At 36.4% G+C, this 26100-nt stretch overlaps 1 protein-coding gene across 2 annotated transcripts; it reads left to right on the top strand.

Annotated features, from left to right (window-relative positions):
- Positions 1-382: 382 nt before the first annotated feature.
- On the top strand, positions 383-22413 carry RunxA (RUNX family transcription factor Runt related A). Of its 2 annotated transcripts, none has more exons than XM_085185994.1 (5): positions 383-1373; positions 14300-14413; positions 19224-19325; positions 20369-20551; positions 21132-22413. In XM_085185994.1, exons 1-5 carry the CDS (start codon positions 956-958, stop codon positions 21746-21748), a joined length of 1434 nt encoding a protein of 477 aa, XP_085042120.1. In that variant the 5' UTR covers positions 383-955; the 3' UTR covers positions 21749-22413. The 2 variants fall into 2 exon arrangements, with proteins under 2 accessions (XP_085042120.1, XP_085042119.1); XM_085185993.1 differs by having other exon boundaries at positions 19209-19325.
- The last annotated feature ends 3687 nt before the right edge of the window (positions 22414-26100 follow it).

Genomic DNA, 26100 nt, shown 5'->3' with positions numbered 1-26100 from the left:
TTTGGAGATCCGCATTTATTTTGATAGTAAACATGTTTTAGTAACTTCCTCAATATACCACGACACTGATCACACAACCACCTACTTCAAGAACAGTACATGCACCGTCGACGACGGCACCTACTGCGGCCAGCGGACGAGCGCCGGCCAGCACAGCGGCTGCTAAATGCCGCAAGCCCGGCCGCCATCCCGCTCGCTCCACCGCGGCCGGCGCGCCTCTCGCTCGCGCCGGCGCGAACACGTGTTTATTTGTATGTTTTATCCTTCGGCGGCTTTAAACCCAACCCACCCCGACCGCAAAGTGCGCTCCGCCGCCCGCCGCCGCCGCCCGCCGCGCCCGCGTCGTCGCCGCCTCTCGCCACCGCCGGCACCGACTCGCCCGCGAAACTTGGCCCGAAGTCGACGAGCGGACACCGCTCCGGTCCCAGACCAGTCGAGTCGCATCCCGACCGCGCGCCTAGACGCACGCACCCGCGTATATACCACACAGTACGATACAACACTACGCACGCTACGCCTAAATCGATTTCGATAAAGTTTTCAGTGTCGATTCACGAAATACGGTCCGCGACGAAAAGCGAAAGCGAAAAGCACGTGCGTACGATCGTAAATACCGGGCGCAAAAAGTGCCGCCGTCATTGAAACTAGTGAAAAGTTTTTTCGCCGCGCGCGGGGGAGACACCCCTTCGTACCGGAAAAAATCGGCCCCTCGCGTCCCGCCCGCCGCTCGCCGCCGAACCTTTCATTCACCGGAAAAAAAGTGTGGCAAGGCCGCGTGACGTCACCGCATCTGGTGACCACGCGCTCGTTCCCTAGCAACGTGTCGCACCCCCGAGGGTCCTCCGGGAGGGAGCAGTGCACCATGATGACGGCGGGCGACGGGTCCTCGTTCCCGTGGATGTGACCAGTGTGGAGTGCCAAGTGCGATGTAGTAGGTGCGGACACGGTGGACTCTATGTGCAGCACGCAGCGCGCGCGAGTGTCGAGGATGCACCTGACGGGCGCATCGAGTGGTGCTGTGTCGCCCGACACCAGCTCCACTCTCCTCCACGAGACCTACACGAAGATGACGTCGGACATCCTCGCTGAAAGGACCTTGGGGGACTTCCTCTCCGAACATCCTGGAGAACTGGTCCGGACGGGCAGTCCGCACTTCGTGTGCACGGTTCTGCCCCCGCACTGGCGGTCGAACAAGACATTGCCCGTTGCATTCAAGGTGGTGGCACTGGGTGACGTCGGGGATGGCACGCTGGTAACAGTACGGGCCGGCAACGACGAGAACTGCTGTGCGGAGTTACGGAACAGCTCAGCGGTGATGAAGAACCAAGTCGCCAAATTCAATGACCTCCGTTTTGTCGGCCGTAGTGGTCGCGGTGAGTGCTGAAGGTGCAGTTATTGTTACACGATAAGTATACACACGACAAAAAATAGAAAGCCCCAACTGTGAAAATTTGTGAAAATAGAATTAAAACAAAATACTGAGTTAACGTAAGCCTATATAAACACATTCATAAATTTAAGAATATTTTTATACGATTTATCTCTTTCTTATAATAAAAAATCTAATTACTTAAAAAAAACATCACTAAAATTACATTATTAAAGCTTGCATATCAAATAGAATCAACCACAATGACAATTTGCATTTAATTGTGTACCAAAACATTGCAAACGCAAATAAAAGATTCGAATGTTTTGAGGAAGTTAGAAAGTAGGGTAAAACTGGTGACGGCGAGAAGAGATGCCAACTTTTTCCAAGGTACTTAAGAAGTTTGTGAATGTCAAATAGGGCGGGATGGCCGACACAACCGCCCTAGCCGCCCCCTTTCTTTAAGATTTTCACGGGCGAAGGAAAACTTTTTAAGAATAAACTTTAAGAATTAAATGACTGTTACCCTTCATATATTTCATTAACTTGTAAATATGTTGTTTTAAATAAATAGTGGTTATCATGTTCATAATATTTTTTTCTTTTATTTAATTTGGATATTCGATTAATTTTGTGGGCTATTTTCAGCGTTTTGTGATTTTGGAACAGATTATTATAATTTTTTTTATTTTACGTTTTATACTAAATTAGCTTCCCGTTGTATCCTACAAATAACAAGATAAGCAGAGGAAACCTAGTGTTAAGACATTTCGTTTTAAACTATAAGAAAAAAACTCTACATATGTAGTATTCTAATTTTCACATGATACCTAATTATATGTAATTCACGCGCTAAGTACCGTATGATATTCTAGAATAATGCTAGCTTTTGGTTGAAATTTCTGCCGAACCTTTACACTTTCCACCCTTTGCTCGTACTTGGGATCCGTAATTGAATAGAAAAACTTAATTTATAATTTTATAATATTTTTAACCAAAAATAAGTTTAGATGGTATATTAAAATGATTCACGACTTTTTACTTATAGATGCGTTTATAAAGTATCTATATCCTATCTATATCAATATAGCTGTCTTGTGTAGCCATTTTCATTTGAACTTGGTAAATCTGTTAAAATCCACAATTTCTAAAGAAATATTAAACGTACATACAAATTTAAATCTTAAAAAGTTTTAATCGCCTCGACGATTTATAAATTATTATTAATCAAAACTAGTTACAATAGTATAGTTACAATATAGCCCTTTAAATTTCTATAGTTTAGTTTTTTCTAGTTTCTTTCCCTTTAAATTTCTAGGTATAGTTTAGTTTTTCTAGTTGTTTTTTTGGCTAGTTTCTAAAGTAATGATGGGGTAGTGCTGTCCTGGCGAAGAGGAAGAGACTATAAAATCACGGTTGTAGAAATTCTCGGGGGAAGGAAATTTTAATAATTTTATTTCCTCGCTGGCATACCTACGCAAAAAGCGCGACGTTGAGTTTCGCCACTCAAGAACACTGTAGAAATTGGGGAACGGAGTGCTCCAGCACTAGATTCCTACCTACCATGAAGTTAAAAAAAACATTTTAAATATTAGGTATATTATTTAAAAAAAATTTCTCAGCTTTACGCTGTATCCCGCACACAGAAGGGTAGGTAGAGGGAAGTGCCTAGTGCTAAGACACTCCGTTACCCACTTTCTGCCGAACTCCGGAGGCATTGCGTGTTGAATGGCAGAACTCAACGTCCCGCTATACCTCGACACCAAAGCGAAGAAATGGAAATATAAATTTGAATTAATATTTCATCTAATCGAGTGGGAATCGAATCCACAACCAGTCGGTTTTACAGCCACACTCTGCCTATTCGCCACGACTGACCTCTGACTCTATTTCTTCATTAATTAAATTGAAATACCCATCATTCGATCTACATTCTTCCCACCACCTCACCAGTCCACCACTGCCTCATTTGACCTGACGTGGTTTTGTGGATAACTAGATAATGCACAAAGCGACTGTCACGTGACGTGCGTCGTATCTATCTACTAATGGATAAATAAGTAATAGGTTAAGCTTGCTTAATATGTGTGTTTAATGTATGATTGTAGGATTGTATGAGGTGTCACGTCGAGGGTTTAGTAATTGGAATATTGTTAACGTTTGAGGTTATAATAGTGGGGTGTTGTTAATTTTCTTTTTTTTTATGAAAAAAATATAGAAAAAAACAATCAGCTTCACGCTGTATTCCGCACACAGCAGGGTAGGCAGAGAAAACCTAGTGTTAAGACATTCCGTTCTCCACTTTCTGCCGAATTCTGGAAGCAATGCATGTTGAGTGGTAGAACTCTACGCCGCGCCTTGCCTCGTCAACAGAACGAACGAACGAACCACGAAGCAATGGAAATATAAATTTAAATAAATATACCTAATATAACTCTATAATGTAAATCTATATGGTAGTCTTGGGGTCCGTGACGTAGCGGATAAGCTCCAAGAGAGTCGCTTGAGATGGTTTGGCCACGTTACGCGCCGGCCTAAGAACTATGTCGGACGCAAGTGCCTTGCTATACCAGTCCCTGGGGTGCGACCTCCCGGACGCCCAAGGAAGCGCTGGTTGGATGTCGTGATGCAGGACATGAGAGCCAATGGTCTAACCACCCAGGATGCAAAAGACCGTGCAAAGTGGAGTAGGTTGTGTAGGAAGGCAGACCCTGGCAATAGCCGGGATTAATGCCAGGAGGAAGAAGAAGAAGATAACTCTATAATGTAAAAACTATAGAGTTCCTTATTTTTTCAATTTTGCAGTAAGTTACAGCTGTACAGTGTTAGATGTTGGAATTCTACGCTGGATTTTTGCCTTGATGCCAGAGCAACTAAAATGGAAATATTTATTCAATTCTCCAAGTGGGGATCGAACCCACAACCGTCGCGATACAGTCACACCCTTACATTGCACCCCTGCGTTAGGATGGCCGCCTTATATATTTTTGTTCATAATTTTTACTGTGAATTAGTGTGAATTTACACGTGATATTTCTATATTTAAATGAAATGATTATTTAAAGTGAGTTTTAAAATAATTTTACAAATTAATTTATTAAATATCATCGCTTATATGTATAAGTAGCAAATTATTTATTTTTTTTTCCTCCTGTTTCTTGTCCAATTTATTACAGTACAATCTTCTGATTTGATAGCTTTAGCAGGGTACTATTTTCTTAGAAAAAATATTTAAGTCCTGTCTTTTGCTCTTAGCACTCACTGTCTTAGAATTTGAGGGAAAAGTGTTTTGAGAGAGTTTTTGACACTAAGTTACCGTGTTATTATTAAAAGCAGAAGATGCACAAAATTAAGAAAAAAGGTAAAAAGATATACCTACTCGTAAAGCATAATTAAAAAAAAATCACAATACAAAAATATTGACCCATTCCACCAGATTTAATAAACAACCCCTCAGTCATTGATCTCTACAAATCAGCTGAGATGAAGGCTACAGGAGCCGTCCGTCGACCGTTGTATCCTCCTGATAGGGGGCGAGCCCTTTTGCGGATCGCCACGTGCGTTGACACGTTAATATCTTTAAGACTATAAATATAGAGAGTTCGTATGGGGAAACGAAAGAGGAAGAAATAAGACTGTAACTATGTTGCTATGTCGCGCATATGGTAGGGTAGGTAGAAGGACCCTGGGAACTTTGTGTTAAGAACCTGGGAACCTTGCGTTCTCTATTAAGATACAACTGCTTCCCACTTTTCTAGAAGACTTTAGATTATCGTAGATTTTTGTAATTTTTTTCTCGATGAAAAGTAGCGCTAAAATAAAGATGAGTGAAGTTGTGGTGTCTTATTTTTGTAAGATTTTATCCTAATTGAAGTGCTAATTGCTGTGAGTCAAATCTTGCCAGCTACCTAATCGATTGCTCTGAAATTTAAAAAATAACTTGAACTTTTGCATACATAATAAGTATTTTTGTTAATATAAGATGGCCGCCGTATAAATCCACCTATTATGGGTATCAAATAAGAGAGCTTGACGAGGATAATACCTTGGACCATGAGAAAGTTCTATATCTAACATAAATACGAATAAAACATACGAATACAATCTTATTTGAAATATATTCTTTTAAAGTGGGCTTGTTGAATTTTTTTTTAACCGACTTCTGTATAAGGAGGAGATTATCAATTCGACTGTATGTTTTCATGTTTGTTACGACAACTTAGTATATGTCCATAATATTAATAAATTTAATAAAAACAGTGATTTCCATCAACGTAATTTAAAAATTAAAAATAAGCTTGCTGTGCCCTTCTCTAGGCTCCATAAAGTGTCTCACTCATTCGTAGGTCAAAGTATACACTTTTATAACAAACTTCCAAACGACGTGGTTAATTTATCACTGAACAAAAAGCATATTACTCTGTTAAAGATTATGTTCGCGATAAAGATGTTTGGAAATGAGTTGCTCTATTTCTAAGTTAAAATTGTTAATTGTAATTTGTAACAATTATTGGCAGTTAAAAAGAGTGGCCATGAGTTTCTTTGCCTGTATCTTCTCTCGAGCTCAACTATTTGAAGGGCCTTTTTTTCAAGTCAAAATTGCACATTTTTTTTGGTTATTTCTTTCTATTTTTTTGACATGTCCAAGTAAATGTTAAACATTTTTATGGAATAAATATATTTTGACTTTGACTTTGTTACCTCTGAACTTTTGCTGGGTGAATCGATTTAGATGGTTCTTATTTGTTTCAAAGCTCATGCTTCTCTTGTGGTACGATTTTAATTTGGTCTATTTCTGACAACGTTATCTATGAGAAAATAATATAAATCAAATTTAAGACTCAATATCACGCCAACCGATTTCGATGATTCTTCTTTTATTGGAAAGAATACACTTCACCCTTGAAGTTTCAGGAGAGTTTTTTTAGGTTTTGATTATGGGATAAGGGATCCGGATGAAATTGTTGTTTTAAATATTATTGTTTTGCTGGTTACTTCATCTAATTCTCAAACAGACATAATATGAAAAAGCGAAGTAAAAGTGTTGTAAAATTAATTAGGCCAAGATCCTAGTACCGCCAGTCATACGTTATTTTTGCAAAGCTGAAATTTTAAGGTGTTTTGATCTAATATGTAGTTAAGACAGTATGCATAACTTAAAATATACGCTCACCTATGTTAAAATGGAAATATTCGTATTTAAATATGTTTTTAAGAATAATGTAAAATATATATATTTATTATTACCAGACTCTACGTGGGCCCTTACCAAAACCTCCTAAAGATTGTTTAAAATTGGGCCATCCAGAATCCGATGGCTCAATCGTCCTCCCAGACAGAATTGTACCTTTACTTGACGCTACCTCTGAAAGGGACCTACATTCAAGTTAGTAAGTACGCAGATAGTCTTATCTACATATTAGACTATTAAATCTCAAAATTTCAGCTTTCAAGTAGCAAATATTTTCAAAGTGAATAAATGTATAAAATTAAAGCACCTACCTATCTAACAAGTTATTACAAACTAAATTGCTGTATCTACTTATATTATTGATTTTAACAAGAACTAGAGCTCGAGAGTCACCTAGATGATTATTTAAAAATAATTTAGAAGTGACGAATATTTTATTGAATGTACAGAATTTTATTATTATTTAATTTTCATGAAAAATTTGAATCCAAAAAAAATATTCTACTTCTACTACTACTTTTCAGGTTTATTATTTTTATTTAACATGCACGTATTAAACCTAAGGTAAAACAATATTTTGATTACATAAACAACGTGGTATTTAAATTGCACCTGACTACATCCAAAACAAAAAATACAAAGAACGAAAATAATTTATTACAACGCCGTAAATCTTTAACGACTTGAGAGTACCATCACTTATACAGTATAGCCATCAATGGTAATATAGGTAATGGAAGATTCGAGAAACAGAAAAAAAAAAACATATCGAAAACCACATCGAGAAGTTTCACAGTGTTTTAATCCGGCAATATTTCAGAGCTGTGCAAATGAAAAGTTGGTCTCGAAGAAGAAGACGGCCCGCCTTCCTCGCGCGAACCAATGGAAAAGGTCGGAAAAGCAACGTCTTCCGCGGAGGCGGGGCCTCGCTTGCGGTCACACAGCCATTTGAATAAAATTTTTCCTTTGAAGAATTCTTTATGAGAATATATTGTGGTACGCTCGCCTCGCTTTGATTACCGTTGCATCCCGTTTTACGGACTTAGATAATGTTGCGAGATTATCAACCGAAGTTCCGAAAACATATTAGTTTTTCCGTTAATTTTAGGCGATAAGTTTCCCAATTCATTGGTAATAGTAAGTTGAAAGAAAGCGTAGGCTTTAAATTCAAAAGAAGAGAGAGTGCTTGAGCGGTGAATGCTAGGTGGAATGGTGAAGTGGTGGGAACCCGCAAGCGCGCACGCGGTCGCCGGCACAGGCCCTTGTCAACCATAACGCGGCCGCAGGCCCCGGCTCCGGCCGACCGACGCACGGTTAGCCGCGGAAAACTACCATTTCATTTATGGTTTCGGTTTCGGGGTAGTTGCGCTAACTAAGCGGCCCGCAAGTTACATAACTACGCATTGTGGTGTCACGTCGGTTCGCACTCCACCACCACCACTCCGGTGTTAGGAGGGCAGATTGATTGTTTTAACTAAAACATTTGTTGCGTTAAAATAACGTTTAATAGTTAACTTACTTGATGCGTGCCTTTGGGTTCGATTCCAACTTGAGGCAATGAAATATTTAATATTATAATTTCTTTACTCTCGTCTCAAAGCGAAGCGCTGAGTTCCCTTACTCAGTACGTAATGGATGCAGAATTTGAAAGAAAATGTCTCGAATTGTCATTACATTAGGTTCCCTCTGCCTCTACCCTGCTATATCTCGCAATCGCTGTATTAAATATGAAAAAAAATTAAGTTAAGTTTAACCAAATCGTTACATACATAGATATTTACGTTTCACAAGAGCAAAACAGTTCCAAAATTATCAAATCTACTAAGAAGACACCACCTGAACTGACATCAGCATATTAATTCAGTCAATTAGCGTGTACCAGGGCATTAGCACGTCGTTACGTCCGACATCGTCTAATCGCCGCGACTGACACGACTGACACGGCGAGGAGTGTGTTTGACAGGTGTCAAAGTGGATTGCATCCAGCTATTAGGAAATGTCGTCTGCGTCGTCGGAGAGGGCGGGTGGTGTTGTGTGGATACGAAGGTATGAGCTTATGTGGCAGGCTAAGAATTGAATTGTCTTTGTTGATATCTTACTCTTTTTTAACGATAGAGTAGTAAATGTATGTCTTTGGTATATATTCTTTATATGACAAGTAAAGGTGACTTGAATTTGCATTACTCTTTCCGCGTATAGCAAGCAGAGTTAGTATAGGGAATCTAGTGTTAAAACACTCTGTTTGCCATTTGTATTATTGTACCTATATCAAAATTTCGTTAGTAAGTGTAAGCAATAGTTCATAGTTCTTGAAAATAAACAATGTTTTACAATAGTCACTTTTAGCTCCATCCACGCGTTTATTCTATAAATAATATATTTCTTATGTTATCTATTCAGAAATAAAAGGGTGTATCCATAAGACTATTTCCAAAGGAGGACAAGTGTGCGCTAGTCGTAGTCGTAGTCGCGAGTGGCGCGCTAAGCGTGCTTGTACAGTTTAGTTCCTAATTGTGCCATATGTACCATTAGTTTTACAATTAAACTGTTAATTGACTTACTAAAGTCAATTATAATACCGTAATATCAAAATTTCTGTGTTATTAAAGATTGTCTCAGTTTTCTTTAGCTTAGATAATAATTTTGACAATTTGGCAATTTTGCATAAAATTTCATTGCTTGAATTATAATTATTAAAGAAATATACACATACATATATATGGAATCAATCGGTTCTTCGAATTAAACATGTACCCGATAAAATTAAAATATTGCCAACACAAAAAAAGTCAAATTTACATATACTTATATTTACATATCTTAAAGAAGCTTGAATTAAATTGTAGGAATGTTTTAATTAGTGTTTCAACTTTTATTTTAGAAAAATTGAAAATATCGAAAATCTCGAATATTGCAATAATTATAACCGACATTTTTTAAGACCTGTTTTTGTCCCGATATCTCGGGATCTCACTTTGCGACCCCTAGTTCTGCTTGCAGTTAGTGCTATGGATAACATCATGCTCACTGTAATGGTACTGTTGGATTTTAGCAGCGCATTTAAGATTTTGATATACTTCTGGACACGCTTCTTACAGTCAACATCTCTTCTACAGCCCTAAGCTGGATACGCTTCTGTCTTTCAGATCTTCAGCAATGTGTAAAAATCTAATGAACATCATTAGAAGTGGTTAGATATCACTTCTGGCATTTCTCAAGGCGCTGTTCTTTCTTAATTTCTATTCTGTCTTGTCTGTTTTTATTAATAACTAGTGGACCCGAACGCGGCTACGCCCGCTAGAACTATACGAATATTTATTAAATATATTTATGAAATTATTTTCAGTTATCAATAGAGAGATGCGTTAAGCAAGCTCATTTTGGGTGACGTTTTATAACAACAAACTTTGCAAATCGTTGCTTAGCAACGGTCGCATAGCGACGGTTGTTATTAACATGGCGGAATAAATTGCATGTCAAATTAATAAGTATTTTAATATATTGGAATATATCGAAAATATTACAAATATGAGAAAAAAAAGTTTCCTATGTTCATCCCGAGACCCTCAAGTATCTCTATCTGAGTATTTTATCACAATTAAATTAGCGGTTTGGCCCTGATTGTGTAAAAGACAGACAGACAGAAAGACAGACATAGTTACTTTCGAATTTATAATACAGGTATGGATTTATCTAGTCTTTTCATCTCCCTACCATCTGTATGCGGATGGTTTGCAGTTATACCGGCATTGTAATTTAAGCGATTTGCCTGGGACTATCGTGGGTTTAAATAATAAACCCAACAATTGACTCATTAATATTATCCAAGAGGATCGTCTTCAAATTCTCACATTATTTTTTCTTGTATATTGATGAATGTGTAATATTTTAATTTCCCCGCTTTGGTAACGAGGTAAAGCGCGGCTTATAATTCTGCCACTCAACACGCAAAACTTCAAGAATTCCATAGAAACTGGGAAACGGAAGTGTCTTAACAGGCGTGGAGTGCCTTAACACTAGATTCCCAGGTTCCCTCTGCCTACACTGTTATGTGCCGCATACCTACAGTGGGAAGTATAGTTAAATTATATTAAGAACTTTATTTTAGGCATCGTGATGGGGTGGATATGATTATAAACGAAATGGTTATGAAGTTTTCAAATCTCCGCTATATATGTAAACCGTGTCGTTTAGTTCCGCCACCCATCACGCAGTATCTCGAATTCATGCAAAAAGTGGAGAACGGAATATCTAAACACTACGTTTCTGCTCCTTAGCTGTATATTAAATTGGTACCTTCTAAAAGCGACTTCCACACCACATTCAACGTATTTTAACAAACCAAATCGTACGCAACACGAGCTAACACGATAAATCAATCTGTAAAAATAAAACGTCTATCATTTAGCGTGTCACAAGGGGGTGTGCGAGGAAATTGTGAGCTCGTAAAGCGTGTCGTGCGCCGGTACATTAAGTAGAGGTTATTTATTTAGGCTCCGCGGCCCCGTGGCGAGCCGCGGCTGGCACGGCGCCGTCACTTGTCCCGCTTCACCTGTTTGTTTTGATTTTTTAATAACTCTTAGACAAGTTCGCGAAGATTGGTGAAATTTTTGGTATTTTGCGTGAGTACTGGTCTTAATATCTTGGATTGGATTGGAGGTGTTTAATTGACACTTCATTGTAAAAGTGATAGTATAATTATTTAGTTATTTTGTTTTTCTTCGTTATTATTCGATTTTGGACATAGTTGATCGAAGATACTAGAACGTATATATGATGTCTGGGTTTGCTATTTTATGAACTCTAGGTAAGATCGCGAAGATGGGTGAAATTTTGATATTTTAAGTGAGTTCTTGTTGTAATATCTAGGATTGGAAGCTTAATAGACTAATTATTTAGTTATTTTCTATTCTTCCTTATTGTTGAATTTTTACCATCGTTTCCACACCGAACTCTAGTACACCGCAAAAACACAAATTGAAAATTATGTTTTGATTTTCAACAAATTTTTTATTAGTTTGCGAAGATTGACACACAATTTTATCGTTTTGTGTATGTCCCATACATGTCTTGGATAGGGCATGGCTTAGATTGGCACTTGAATGGGGAAAATTTGGTAGAATAATTATTTACTTTATTATTTACACCCTAAATAAATTTTCAACACATTTAGTAAAATACTAGAATTTATATAAGTAGATTGGAAGCGTCTGCGCTCCTTTTACGAGAGCAGCATATAGGATAAAATATTTGAAATCCATACCAAAAAATTATCAAGATTTGTCAACAGTATTCTTCTTCTTTGTCGTTTCACTCTTGACAGAGCGGTCGTGGTCGTCCTTTTTAAAGGTTGGTGGTGCGCCACACAGTACGACGCCATTCTACGCGGTTGACTGTCTGCCTGGTGCACTCGTAGAGAGGGTCATTGAGGGCAGCCTTCACTTGGTCTGTCCATCGCATGGCGGATCTACCGCGTGGCCTGCTACCCTCAATTTTTCCTTAATCACATGGAGTTGCATGGAAATATCTTCTTGTCGAGAAATATGTCCGAAGAAAGTGAGAATGCGTGCTTTAACAATGGAGGACAACCGTTGCTTTACGTCGAGTTCCCGGAGTATAGACGACAACAGTATAGACGTAAGATTTTTTTTCACGGAATTTGAACATACTGTATTACGTGTGACGCAGCTACGAATAAATACCAAAAACGTAAACACCGACTATTAAAAAAATACAAATATACGTTTTCTATATAAACCTACGACTCGATTTCGTGAATAAGGTTTCGTCGATGCAATTTTGTCGCTTCAATAGATTAGTGTCTGTGTGCATAATTCTTAACAAATGGTTTTTTATTTTACAACAATAAAATTATTATTTATTTTGTTTGAAAAAATCACTTTTTATCTTTCGATTTCATTGTATTATGCTCTTATAGAGTAATTAAAACTGTGGTTTCATTTAAAATGATGATGACGAAAACACTCTGTATAATATTCGTTATAATTTTAAATAACCCTAGACAAGTTTACGAAAATTGGTGAAATTCTAACCTCTTGCGTGAGTCCTTTTAATATGGGTTGGAAGTGTTTAATTGATACTTCTTTGTAAAAGTTTGACGGAATAATTATTTAGTTGAACGATTACTTCATAATAATTACTAGCTACTCGAGCTGAAAACAGCGTAAAACTAAAAAAAATCAACTGATTAATATACTTGCGGATTTGTCTACTCTTGCAGTGATAATAAAATAAATAAATTGTTTGTAAACTAAATTTTGCAATACTAACGAATATATATGTCTTTATTCTTCTTAACAAATCAAAGAAAATAAGGTAAACAAATATTTTCGTGCTACAAACATTTATGTGTTTTTGTGTTATATGTAATCATAATAACAGCTATAGCACACACACCCACACACACACACACAATCTAAGCAACACAAACACACACAATCCATCACGAACACACCAAACATCACGGCGTCGAACACGAACACGTGTATTCCCATAAGTGTTAACGACGTGAGCCGTGAGCGCCTCTCGAGCCGCATTAATAAACTGCTACGGCCGCAACAAGCCGGTTCATGTCCAACCTCCATTTTTAACGAGCACACACCGTGCCCGCAGAAAGTAGCCTACACATAAAATCACGTATGAATGAGGCTTTTTTTTCAGTTTTTCGCGTGGACCGAGCCGCTTCTGGCCCATTACATGTCACCACCCCCACCACCCACCCCCACCCGCGGGTGGAAAAATCAGAAAATCGGTATTGGTTGTATCCCGCAGCGAGCCAAAGCGCCCCACAATACAGCTTTGACGGACGGTCATTTAATATTAACTGTGGTTGTTCCGTAGATGGAAATGTTTTTTTTATTGCTGGCGTTACGCCGTGATGAAGTGGTCGGACTGTTGTTTGTGACGCGACCTGATATGTTGGATGGGTTGCTCTTTTATGCTCTCCACTTTGAAATGTCATTTCGGTTCGAGTGCTTATTTGTTTGGTATTTTGATAGTTCAGTTATTGCTGTTTTTAATTTAATTTGCTATAGATACTTGTTACTGAGAGGCCACTTTCGTATGTTACCATTTTATATTTATATATATGTAAGGGTACACGTGTATGTATGTGTATGTAGTTGTATGTTAGCTGGCGGGCAGTAACTGGAATTCCATTCGACATGTATAAAATTGAAAACAAACCTGCAATAAATTTTTAACTTTTCGAACAAGTCATCAAAATTCAACTACAAAAAGTGGACGCTAGCGAAAAGAGTGGCGACCACAGATTGAATTTATTGCTTCCACTCATTGCGAGTAAAAAGTTTGTACAAATATTTTACGGCTTGATCGAATTCATAGTTGTATTACATAAAAACAATGGAATTGACTCAAATTAACTTGATTTTTTAGTTTCACACTGTATTCCGCAAGGCACAGGGAACCTGGGAAGCTAGTGTTACAACTCTCCGTTTACAGTTACAGCACGACTAGCCTATAACGTATAATAATTCGAATTTAGCGAAATTCAAATTTACACGTCGCAATATGTCTTAGTAGTAAATCATTATTTTTCTTTCTCAAGGCAATAACACTTTAAAAATGTTAAAATTTTAATGGTATAGTTTTTAGTGTCTATTTTATTTTATTTAATTGATTTAATATATACAAATAAGATTTAATTAAAAAAACACATTGTATTATATCATAATTTAAATAATATGAAATTGTTACAGGTAAATCCTTCACGTTGACGATAACTGTATCGACCACGCCGCCGCAAGTAACCACCTACAACAAGGCCATCAAAGTCACCGTCGACGGCCCCCGGGAACCCAGATCAAAGACCAGTTAGTATTAAAATACACATGCGAATACATATATTTACATATGTTTTTTTGTATAATTATTATGATATCATAGTAATTTCTTCCATTACTGAGTGATAGATAGACAACCTCATGGACTTGGACTCCTCATCAGATCGAAGAAATGAGAATGTTAAATTTTTTATTTCTTCGAATGGGAATCGAACCCATACCTGTCGCGTTTACAGTCACACTTTGTGGCCCTACACTACGACTGTCTTTAATTTTTTTGCGTATAACTAGAAACTAAGTAGTATCCATACAAATAAATCTACTTTTTAAAATTAGCCTATAATAAGAAATTAATGACTTTTAAAAATCTCAAACATATTTTACTGAAGAAAACCCTTTCAACATAATAATTAAAACTATAATTAAATGTAACACATTTTCTAAACTTCTAAGCAAACAAAGGTAACCGCAAAACATGGGAACAAGCTCACTAATGAACATAAATTATAATTAATTCTGTAAAGGTACATACCAAGTCTGTTTTTTATATAAATTTACAATAAAAGTAAAAAATATTTATAATTACTTTTACAAAACGGAAAAGGGTGTTTTGAAAATATGTTTCCTCTGTATACCCACCCTGCTATTAAAGAAAAAAGGTATTAGTTTGTTTTCAATTATTACATTTTATTTAAATATTTTAACAGCGTAAAGCTAATAAGCAAATTATGTTATATTCATCAAAAAATGGCAGCATAGCATTCAATATCCACAAGGGTTAGAATTATTTTCAACCCTCACTAAATATCAATGAAAAAAACAAAATCAATAACTTTTCTTAATGTGACATTTTAAATAAAGTAAAATAATAATTATTTCCATATATACAAATCTTCAAAGTGTCATACTGTAATACAATTATTTATAATGGGGAACTGAAATGTCTTAATGATAATAGAATGTCTTACCTCTAGGTTCCCAGGTTGCCTCTGCCTATCTGGAAAGCTAAAAAATCGATTTCTAATTATATAACTACTATATATTTATACTGTATAACTTCCTGGCTTAGTCTAGGGTGAAGCAATTTAAATAGTTCGTAGGTAGGTGACGCTAACAAATGAAGGGACAAGGCCTACTCGAATCACACGTAATGCTCAATTAATACGTGTCGTTCCTTCTGGAACGGTTAGATGTTAAATAATTACTAAAAGCGGAAGCCATAGATCCGCTAAATTGAAATTTATTTATTTATTGAACAGAAATATATTTGACTGTGTTTAAATATAAAGGTAGGGTTGTCTTTTACAGGTATATTCAAATGATAACCGTAAGCCCGTGCCCACCCCAGAAATTTTACTTAAAAAAAAATCCCTGAATAATTAAAAAAACAACTTTTACACAAACATAAGAAAATCCCCTCAGAAAATATCTGTATTATATACCTAACAACGATAATAAATAGAATATTAACTTATTGGAAAAAAAATAAATAATTTAGTCACTAATATTTAAGTTTGAAAATTACACATTAATATATATAAAAAATATATATATTTTAAATATAATAAAATAGTTTTATTAATCATATTATGTTAAAATTAAGCTATCACGAAATAAACATAGCTAATACCATAAAATATAAAACAAAACACAAATTCCAAAAATACTTTAAAAATTTAGAAACTAATCATCTAATTCATCTAACATGCTATTCGAACTATCCATGTTGAAAAATGTAAAGGATCTTGGTGTCTATACCCCTTCACGAGACGAATGTGAGGGTACAAAGGAAGGCTGTAATGAATCGGTTGTTTAATTAATTAGTCAAGAAAGGGCCAGGGGTCGGGGTTTGAGTCCGGGGGGTACACCCCGTGTGTGCATGCCCTGCATATTGATTTATTATGCCAGCCTCCACGGCGATAAATTATTTAATTCTAAGTTCCGACGAGTTCCACATCCATATGAAGATGTGGGCATATTAATGGCTTGAAAGATTCCTTCTAAATGGTGCGTGGATTGTGTCTTTACTTATGTATAGGTATGGATGAAACTCAATTAAACAATTTGCTCGTTATCGTGCGATTCTAATGCGACAGGTTGTGGGTTCGATTCCTACCTCGAGTAAATAAAATATTTAATAATATAATTTCTTTAGTAACGAGGCAAAGCGCGGCATTCTGTTCCACACAAAAATTAAGCGTAAGTGAGAATCGGAGTGTCCTAACACTAGGCTCCCTCTGTTTATCCTACTACATGCGGGATAGAGCGTGAAGCTGAAAATAATAATATTTTACTCAAACTTGAAAAATAGTCTACCAAAAAACAAATATATTTTTTTGAATGTTTACATCTTTCCTATACCTACAGCCCTTCAACATAAAATTTATTTTTAATACATATTTTATGCTTATGGTATTTACAATTGATAATAACATTGTCTGGAGAACAAAACATGTAAACTATCGAATACTATACTCCCCCCTTTTCAACTATTTTTACTCGAACCGGGTGGGCTCGGTTTATAGCTTCTCTGCACAGAAGCCGCCTACATTTAATAATCGGGTGGACTATAAACTATGTTTTTCTTAAAGCTCGGCTATTTTGGATGCGCCGGCGCAGGACCACCCGCGCACGCGTGTTTACTTTTGTTGTTAATTGTTTAGTTCACACGTATGTTAAAGGTATATGCATATAATATCTAATAAAATATATTAGAGTAAAAATATTTCATGAATTTAGTCTTGAATATTTAACAAGATAAAGTCATTTCCTAAAGTATTTTTTTTATTATTTTGGGTTTAATCTACAAAATTAACATATATTGCAATATATTACATCAAAATCATAAAAACAAGTTCATTCCAAAATCTACTTATCTCACAGGAAAAATCTATTTTAATTATGACATTACGACAATCTGATCGCCAACATATCATCCATTCATATCACCAGACGTCCACTAAACCAAGACTAACAAGTTGAAATACTTGCCATTATAAATCTAACTAGACCGGACGCCGCCCCTGTGTAATCCTTTAATCAGGTCCAGTATCCCTTGCTGGCACCCTATTTTTACCTCCCCCCCCCATATACCATCCCCACCACCACCCCCCACAACGCAACCCCTCGAACGGTGCAAATGACAGTTTCTAATTCCAACTTGCCATGAAAGTGTGTAATTGTTGCGCCGTTGATTTATACATTGAATCTTTTACGCGGGAACGTGCCATGTGTGCGTGGGGTTGAATCGTTTTTTAATGTGTGTGTGTGTGTGTGTGTGTGTGTTGTCAATTTAATGTAGTGTACTATTAACGGGATTATTTCAAATGCTAAGTCTAATCGCTATATGTTATCAATTGTATATATTTTCGGTATAGGTTCCCAAATTACAAATTTTCTTTAAGATGCCAATTTTTTAAAAACTCCCCGTATATGAGGCCGTCATGGAGCAGCACTGTGGCTGATTACGATGTAACGGGCGTGGGCTCGAGACCCTCTCTGATAACTAAAGTACGGAGTTAAGTTCCGTAACTCAACACGTAATCGTGACTTCCCTAAAACGTAGCTTCACTGCCATTTAAAAGTGGCCAAATCTGATATAGCTGACTGAAAGCAATTGTACCTATCTATGCCCTTAGAAAGATATGCCTCTCACTATATATCCATCTTTAATATTCTCGTATTCAAATTTGCTATCTCTCTAGCTAGCTCTTTTTGGATATAAATTCTTTATAATTAGGTAATATATTGAATATTGAGGAGTAGGAGGAGGAGGAGGAGTAGAATATTTTTTGAATCTGTTTTCTCTTCGGAGTTTTGTTTGGAAATAAAAGGAAATCAAATATATAAATTCATTTTATTCGTCTTAAAACTAATATATACGTATTTATTTAAAAAAATATATGAAACCAAACTAATGACAACAGAAATGACTACTTTGTGAGTACCCTCGAACTAGACGATGTTATAGATATATGGACTCCACTGTCAATACAAACTTGTTGATTAGGACTGACTGACGATTGGTTTGTAATGTAATTCGGAAGTTCAGAATCACAAGCAGGAATGTTGGACCTCGTGGATGATTTGTACGTCACTGGCGTTACGCGTGAATTACATATCGCTTGGTTTGGTGCAACAATGATATATTTACATTTTTTCGAGAGGTTACAGAAGATTAGACGGAATCAAAGTTGAAAAATAATATTTTCGACTTTTTGTTAAAAAAAAATGCAGTTACGTCATATTGCACCGAAATGAGAGATACACCTATATTTTCAAGATTAAGATTGATTGTTATGGTGCAGAATAGAATGACTAAGTTAATATTAAAAATCTTGTTGTTTATGTCGCATAAGATTCAGGTGAAGTGGACTCCAAGCATAAGGAATGCTTATTACACAAATATCTGTGATAATATATATTATAAATAAATAATTGCAATTCATTATCCCACACACCTATTTGAAGGAGGCGGAACGTTGTCTCAACACCAGAGCGAAGAAATCAAAAAATAAAGTAGATATTTTATTTCCTCGGGTGGAAATCGAACCCACAACCTCGTACTTAACGTCTCGACGTATTACATGACGGTTCTGGGTTCGATTCCCACTCAGGGGAATGGAATCGTTTTAGTTCCTCGCTCTGGTAACAATATAAAGCGCGGCATTAAGTTACATCACTCATTACACAAAGATTCGCTCTGCCTACCCCACTTTATGCGGGAAACAGCATGAAGCTGAAAAAATATAACTTTTACATTAATAATAATTATACATTACTGTTATGCTTTATATCAAGAACAGCTAGTATCGTACTGATTTAGTGTTGTCTCTCCTAGGGCAGCAACAGCAGTTCCACTTCGCGTTTGGACAGAGACCATTTCCGTTCCCACCAGACCCGCTCGGTGGTTTCCGAATGCCACCCATCACCACATGTCAAAGTAAGTAAAAGTACATTTAAAACAGAACGTCAAACTGCATCCACCACCCTTCTAAACGCAAACCGCATCCAAAACCTCATAACGCGTGTGATTGCTCAAAAGTGAATGAGTCACCAAGCCGTGCGGTGATACGCTAAACTACGTTCACTAAAGCGCGGATTCAATCAGCCGCCGAAAAAAAATCCAGATGAAAGCTGACTCCCAATCGAACAAGCGTGGATCGAGCCCGCTAAAATCCACGATCGTCCCAAAACAACTCGAGCGGCTCAAAATGGGAAAAAAAGCATTCGCAAATCGACGCGGCGAACGCGTATCCTATAAAAACCGAGTCCGCCGATCGTCGGCCAAAAACGGAACCGTGATACCGAAAAATAAAAGCCTGTAATACTCCGGAAAAAATAAAGTGGATGCAACGTGGAGCTGGCTCCGCTGCAGCGTTCATTTTGTACGCTCTCGATATCTTTATAAGTGGTGCTGGTATTATTTTCAACTTTATTCTGTGTTTGGAATGAATTTTTTATCTGTGTTTTGTAGATTGTTTAGGCTTTTGTACTGTGAGTGTAGCTTTTTGTCATTGATCCTTGTTGGAAATGGGTAAAGGAATTTTTATGGGACTCTTTAAAAGATGGATAGTATATAATCTATCTAATATTATGACTTTATCTTTGATTTGTGTGTGTCACATTGTAGACATCCTGGAGGTGAGTCGTGGTGCAGGGGCACAAGTATGTGACTGTAAACGCGACTGGTTGTGGGTTCGATCCCCACTACAGGAAATTTATTGAAATTTATATTTTCATTTCTTCGCTCTAGTGTCGAGGCAAAGTGCGGCGTTAAGTTAATGACGGCAAATGGGGAACAGAGTGTCTTATCATTAGGTTCCCTCGGCCCACCCTTCTGCGGAATACAGCATGAAGCGTCAGCTTATGACATTGTAGATATATAAAATTATATATCTACAAAGTCAATTGTAGATATATAATTTTATATAGATATCATATACGTAGGTATCTACAGTTATTACTACAGAGTATCTTTTACAGATATGAGTCAATTTGGACTTAGTTCGAGTAACTCACACTGGGGTTACGGAGGCGCGGGAGCGTACCCTGCTTACTTGCCGTCCTGCGCCGCGCCAGCTGCTTCGCAATTCAACCCTCCAGCACTTGGCTTTGCTGGGACTGTTCCTGATCAAACACCTACACAGGACTTTACAAACAATACTGGTAAGTTTTTAAGACCACAGTTTTACTAAAATGCCAATTGAGATACATTTTAAACATAGGTATTTCCTAAAGATTTTAGTCATAATATTTCAAGAAACGATATTGTATTATTTCGTACAGAAATTAATTAAGTTGGAAATAATATAACTATGATATTATTTTTTATAATATTTTTTTAAATCTTATAATAATGCATCGCCTAAAAATTAACTAAGTAAAAATAATAATAACAAACATTGTTATTGATATGTTGCCATCATAAAACAAATATTTACCAATAGATGGCTGGACAACATTGTATGGAGTATTATAATCTATAAATTATCCAACCAGTATGGTGAAATTAAATGCACCAGCGTGGTTTACGACTGACATCCTCCTTGGAACCGTTCCGGTAACGCAGCGGACATTAAACCGGCTCTCATTATAATTTACAACGGCTCGGACACGTCCGATCTAGACGATGAATTTATTGCCGATGCGTGCCGCCATCACGAAAAATATAGGCATGTTAAAACAATATAAACATGTTGTTTCAAACAAATGATAGCAGCTAAATTAGAAATATCTGTTTGTGCAGTTCTGCCGGATACGACGGGTGTTGATCTGGACCAGCAGCTGTCTGGACTCGTCGGGTCGTCCCCTTCGCACCACGGGAGCCTCCTTCCTCGATACAATAACAACACGGATTACAGTTTATCAACGGGGCCCAGATCGCTGAGTGACAACAGTTCCCAGCCGGAGTCGCCAGTTCAGGATGACCTTCTAACATCTAACACAACAAACCTTGGCCACAACCATTCAAATAGCTCTAACTTCCCATCACTAATGGGATCTCAGAATTCATCGTATAATAGCAATTGCAATAACTCCTTATATCCAGTATTACCTGCTAGCCTGTTGTACAGTCAGCTATATACCGCCGCCAACCAAACGCACAACTTCCACCCGTTACACTCAAACTCCATCCACTCCACGCAAAATCATCACAGCGAGTTGCAGACGATGATGGATCAGATATCATCGACGACAAATAATCATCGTCAGCACGGCAGCCACGGGCAGGGGGACCTGTTGTTGGGGGGAGGCAACTCGTGTGCGGCGGCGGCGGCGCGGGGGGAAGACGGCAGGGTTAATAGTCTCGGACAACGAGGTAATCCCCAACCAGACAGCAACACTGTGTGGCGGCCGTATTGAATGTTCTAATAAACGGAAAATATTACAGTCTGGCGAGCGTTTGTTGGCGTCCCTTAAATGGAAGCTTTTTATGCAAAATGATCCAGTTCCGTCTCGTTTTACGTTACTTTATTTGTTGATTTATTTATTTACATATATTTGTAATAGTATGGCTGCATGATAAATGTATGCAGTATTTTGTGAATTAAAACATAGTGATTCGGCTTCAGTCGTCGATATAAGGGATCTTAATAAGCATTATTTCAATTTTTTTTATTCCCATCATCTGGAAAGATCTAGTCTAACTACAAGTAGACTTTATTCTGGAATTCCCTAAATTGCTAGTGTAATTTACAATTTGGAGATTGCAACGAAATATTGTAATTATTTGATAGGATTGGTATGTAATTAGCATGGTTTCAGAGATAAGTATCCACATACATACATACATATATGTAGGTACATCATGAGTTATTAAAATCGCTCCCGTCCTTTTAATGATACGAGTAACGAATAAAATCGATATTATGTTCGAAACTAACGAATGTCATATTTAAAGAAAATAATTACTTGTATTCGATGTTAATATGAAACAATATGATTTTCGCTCGATACAAACGTGCAATATAATTTAAATTGTAAAACTTTAATTGTTAAGCTTTTCTGTGAAAGTGTAGAAATCCAACTTTACCATATTAAAATATGATTTCGTTTTTATTTAAACTATAACTTTTTAATATACCTATACTTAATATTCCTTTTGTATATTTTTTAATATTTTTTTTTAGCATTACAAGATTATTATTATTATTAATATTTATATTATATCTAACTGAGCCTTTTTTTTCATTCGCTTTTTATAATTTTAAAAATATTCAGGTAAATATAGTAATTTTATATAAAAATTGTAAATAAAATGTAAATGATTTGTTGTAAATGCATCTTGTAAAGTGCAATAGTTGTGCAATCAAAGTTGAGTAGATGTATACTTTAGATATAAGAAACATTATCTGTTGATTATGTCAAGTCTGTCCATTGTAGATTAATCGAGGTTATAGGCTATTTTTTTCTATTTTTTCTTTTAATATTTGTGCCATAATTTTTTTAAATTAATTATTAAAAAAAGATTTATAATAATATTTTAAAATATTTATATTTGAATTTAAAGTTTTTTTTTCAACATCCAAGTATGATGGTTGTGAAATAATTTTGTTTGGAATTCGGAATCAGAAAAACAAAAAAAGTACGCCAAAGAAAATAAATACTTAATTTATGTGATATATTATAAAATATTATTATTTAAATTATTATGATTATTATTAGTCTAATATCATAATTTTACATTTAATATTTTTTTTTACAATATGGTTTGAAATTAATAAATTTTGTGTAGCGGTTATTTTGTAAAACAGCTTGTTGTTAAACGTTTTGTTAAATGCAAGTAGCATTTTGTATAAATAAATTTTAAAGAACATTGCTTTTTTAATTTACTCCTTGTTTAGATAGATATAAAAGTGAATAGATACTATTTATAAAATATACCTATAAGAAAATCAACAGTTTAGATAAAGCAGTATTCGTAGGTATTACGTATTCCAGTTCTCTAAAGGTGCTTCAGACCTGAGAAGAACCGGCACCTAAATCTCGGGGGAACTTTCTTTTTAAAATATTTCAAAATTCTAAATCTCACGATAAGGCTAACTTTCAATAATTTCATTTAATTATTTAAAAAAAAAAACAAACGTGGCATATACTTATAATAAGTGGTAAGCATACGTTTTACCATAAATAAAAATATATACAAAATACAATTTACCAGAGTGCACTAAACCACGCACGTCACATTTTGATAGCTTGATCCGGAATCCAGCAGTTAAACAGTTGAGCCGTTATAAGCCGCAACTTCAATAGGTATATCAACTTTAATGAGCTCATTACTGCAGCCGAGCGTAATGCTACCTACCTCTATGTTGGGCCAACAGTGGACCAATGACAACGACCTAGCATCGACCAAGTACCAGTACGATCGACGAGTCGTGCCTATCCTGAAGTAGCATAAGTAACTGAGAATTTGATTATAGGATTTTTTTTTATGGTAAAAGGACAAGGCAAACGAGCGTTCGGGTCACCTGATGGTGATCACCGCCGCCCACGAACCCGAGCAACACCAGAGGAGCTACAGGTGCGTTGCCGGCCTTTGAGGTGGAGATAGACGCGCTTTTTAAAGGTACCCATATCGTACTGACCTGGAAACACTGCCGCGGGTAGACCGTTCCACAGATTTTTCTTAATTTTGTTTATATTCTTCTCGAATGGACTATGAGCAAAAGTTCAGAAAAGCTAAATTCAAGACGACCACAACTCTCCAACTCTACTATACTGCAATTGGCAGTATAGCATTGGCTTTGAACCCAACGTCCATAACTACCATAACATTTGCATATCACCTGACGTCACGCACACACACACACACACACACACACACACACACACACACACACACATATGGCAATCGTCGAATTGATATTTTGTACAACGGCAAACGAAACTCTGGAATAAATATCCCACCCTCATTAATTTGCGCCAATGCAATACGATGGACAGACGAATGAGTCTGTTGACCACGCTTCAGCTAAGTTATCAGGACTGTAGTTTATTTGGTTTTTTTTTCAATAATATAAAAAAAATATTTAAAAAATATATTATATAAAGCTTATTTTGTATATCTATGAATTATATTTAAAAAAAAAAGGTCTGTGTCTTTTTGCAAATTTAACACATTGTAATTGGGAACCTAGTGTTAAGATACTCCGATTCTCATTGTTTGACAAATGATGAAATGAAAATACCAAAAATCAAATCAAATCAGCTTCACGCTGTATCCCGCACAGCAAGGTAGGCAGAGGGAACCTAGTGAAGAAGTATCTTAACACTAGGTTCCCCCAGGGAACGGATTGCTTGTCCCCAATTTCTGCCGAATTCTGGAGGCATTGCTTGATGAGTGGCAGAACTTAACGATGAAAATATAAAAAAGAAATATTACATTTCTCGAGTGGGGATCGAATACACTCATTTACAGTCCGATAAATTTAAAATAATAATAGCTACATACTTATTTTATTGAATTAAAAAACAAAAATCATTGTCATCCCCATATGTCACCTGATTACCTACGATAATATATGCAAACCCACCCAGCATCTGTGAGGGAAAAATCGATGGCAGGCCGATTTGGACAATAATGAGATTTAAAATTGTGAAGTAATTAATGAGGATTAGTGCACCAGCAGTGACTGATGCATGGATCAGTGCAGTCAGTGCTGCTCTGTGATGCTTTGTAGCGTTCAATCAGACTGAAGGTATTTAGTAGATACCTAGTATTAAATAAATAATAATTTAATGTAGAACTATAGGCTCTTTCTATGTTTTTATTATCAAATCAGCTTCACGCTGTATCCCGCGCACAGCACGGTAGGCAGAGGGAACCTGGTGGAAAGTCACTCTGTTCCCCAGTTTCTGTCGAATTCTGAAAGCACTATGTGTTGAGTGGCGGAACTCAACGCCACGTTGTGCCTCGACACCGGAGCGAAGAAATGGAAATAAAAACGTAAATAAATATTTCACTTCCACGAGTGGGGATCGAACTCACAACCGTCGCGTTACAGTCACATTCTTCCAAATAACATTTGTTTGCTAGATTTTTTTAGTAAGTAAATCTGTAAACTATTCTTCGTAGCTGGAGTACCTGTAGATAAATAATATAAAAATATCTTCTTCAAAGTTCAAAGTAAATTTAAATTTCATTCAAAGTTCTAAATACCAATTAATAAAATGCCTTTTTCCAGATCATTCATCCTGATGATAATAATTTTTCATGTAATATATAATATTCATATTATCGTCGATGTTTGCAATTAATTACAACAATCAATAATTTCGCGCTCCGCCGAGCGAAAACTACACTGTGCGGGACAGATAACGGCAATGGAAACCTATCTTGCTGAAATATACGCTCATTATGTAAACAATTATTGCAAGTTAATTATTAATTTAAAAAAAAAATCTTGAATTCAAACTCTTAATCTGGATAACTTGGTAAATACCTCTAATAACATTTTATCTTATATATTTTCCATGTACAGACACCTATTACGTATTTTTTATTATATCTAATGATGTACGTATAAAAATATATGGTATAAATACAGATATAAAAACGACGTCTTACACTATAAGATTCATTGTATGTAAGGCTACCTTTCCCTACCTGAAAAGGAAAAAAACGGAACAGTAATAGGATCACTTTGTTGTCCTTCTAAAGACCAATTTATCTTGAGATCACATGGAGTATGAAGAGATATTCAAGTCAACAG

The sequence above is a fragment of the Heliconius melpomene genome, chromosome 5, assembly GCF_056956725.1.
Source record: "Heliconius melpomene rosina isolate 202511_hmr_F chromosome 5, ASM5695672v1, whole genome shotgun sequence".
NCBI lineage: Eukaryota > Metazoa > Arthropoda > Insecta > Lepidoptera > Nymphalidae > Heliconius > Heliconius melpomene.
Note: the sequence above shows the minus strand (reverse complement) of the source record. Positions and strands in the feature narration are given on the sequence as shown.

Coding starts and splice junctions, on each gene's coding strand:
- RunxA (XM_085185993.1), top strand. CDS start 956: ATGTGCAGCACGCAGCGCGCGCGAGTGTCGAGGATGCACCTGACGGGC. Junction 14,414..19,208: donor GGAACCCAGATCAAAGACCA/GTTAGTATTAAA, acceptor GTACTGATTTAG/TGTTGTCTCTCCTAGGGCAG. Junction 20,552..21,131: donor GGACTTTACAAACAATACTG/GTAAGTTTTTAA, acceptor CTGTTTGTGCAG/TTCTGCCGGATACGACGGGT.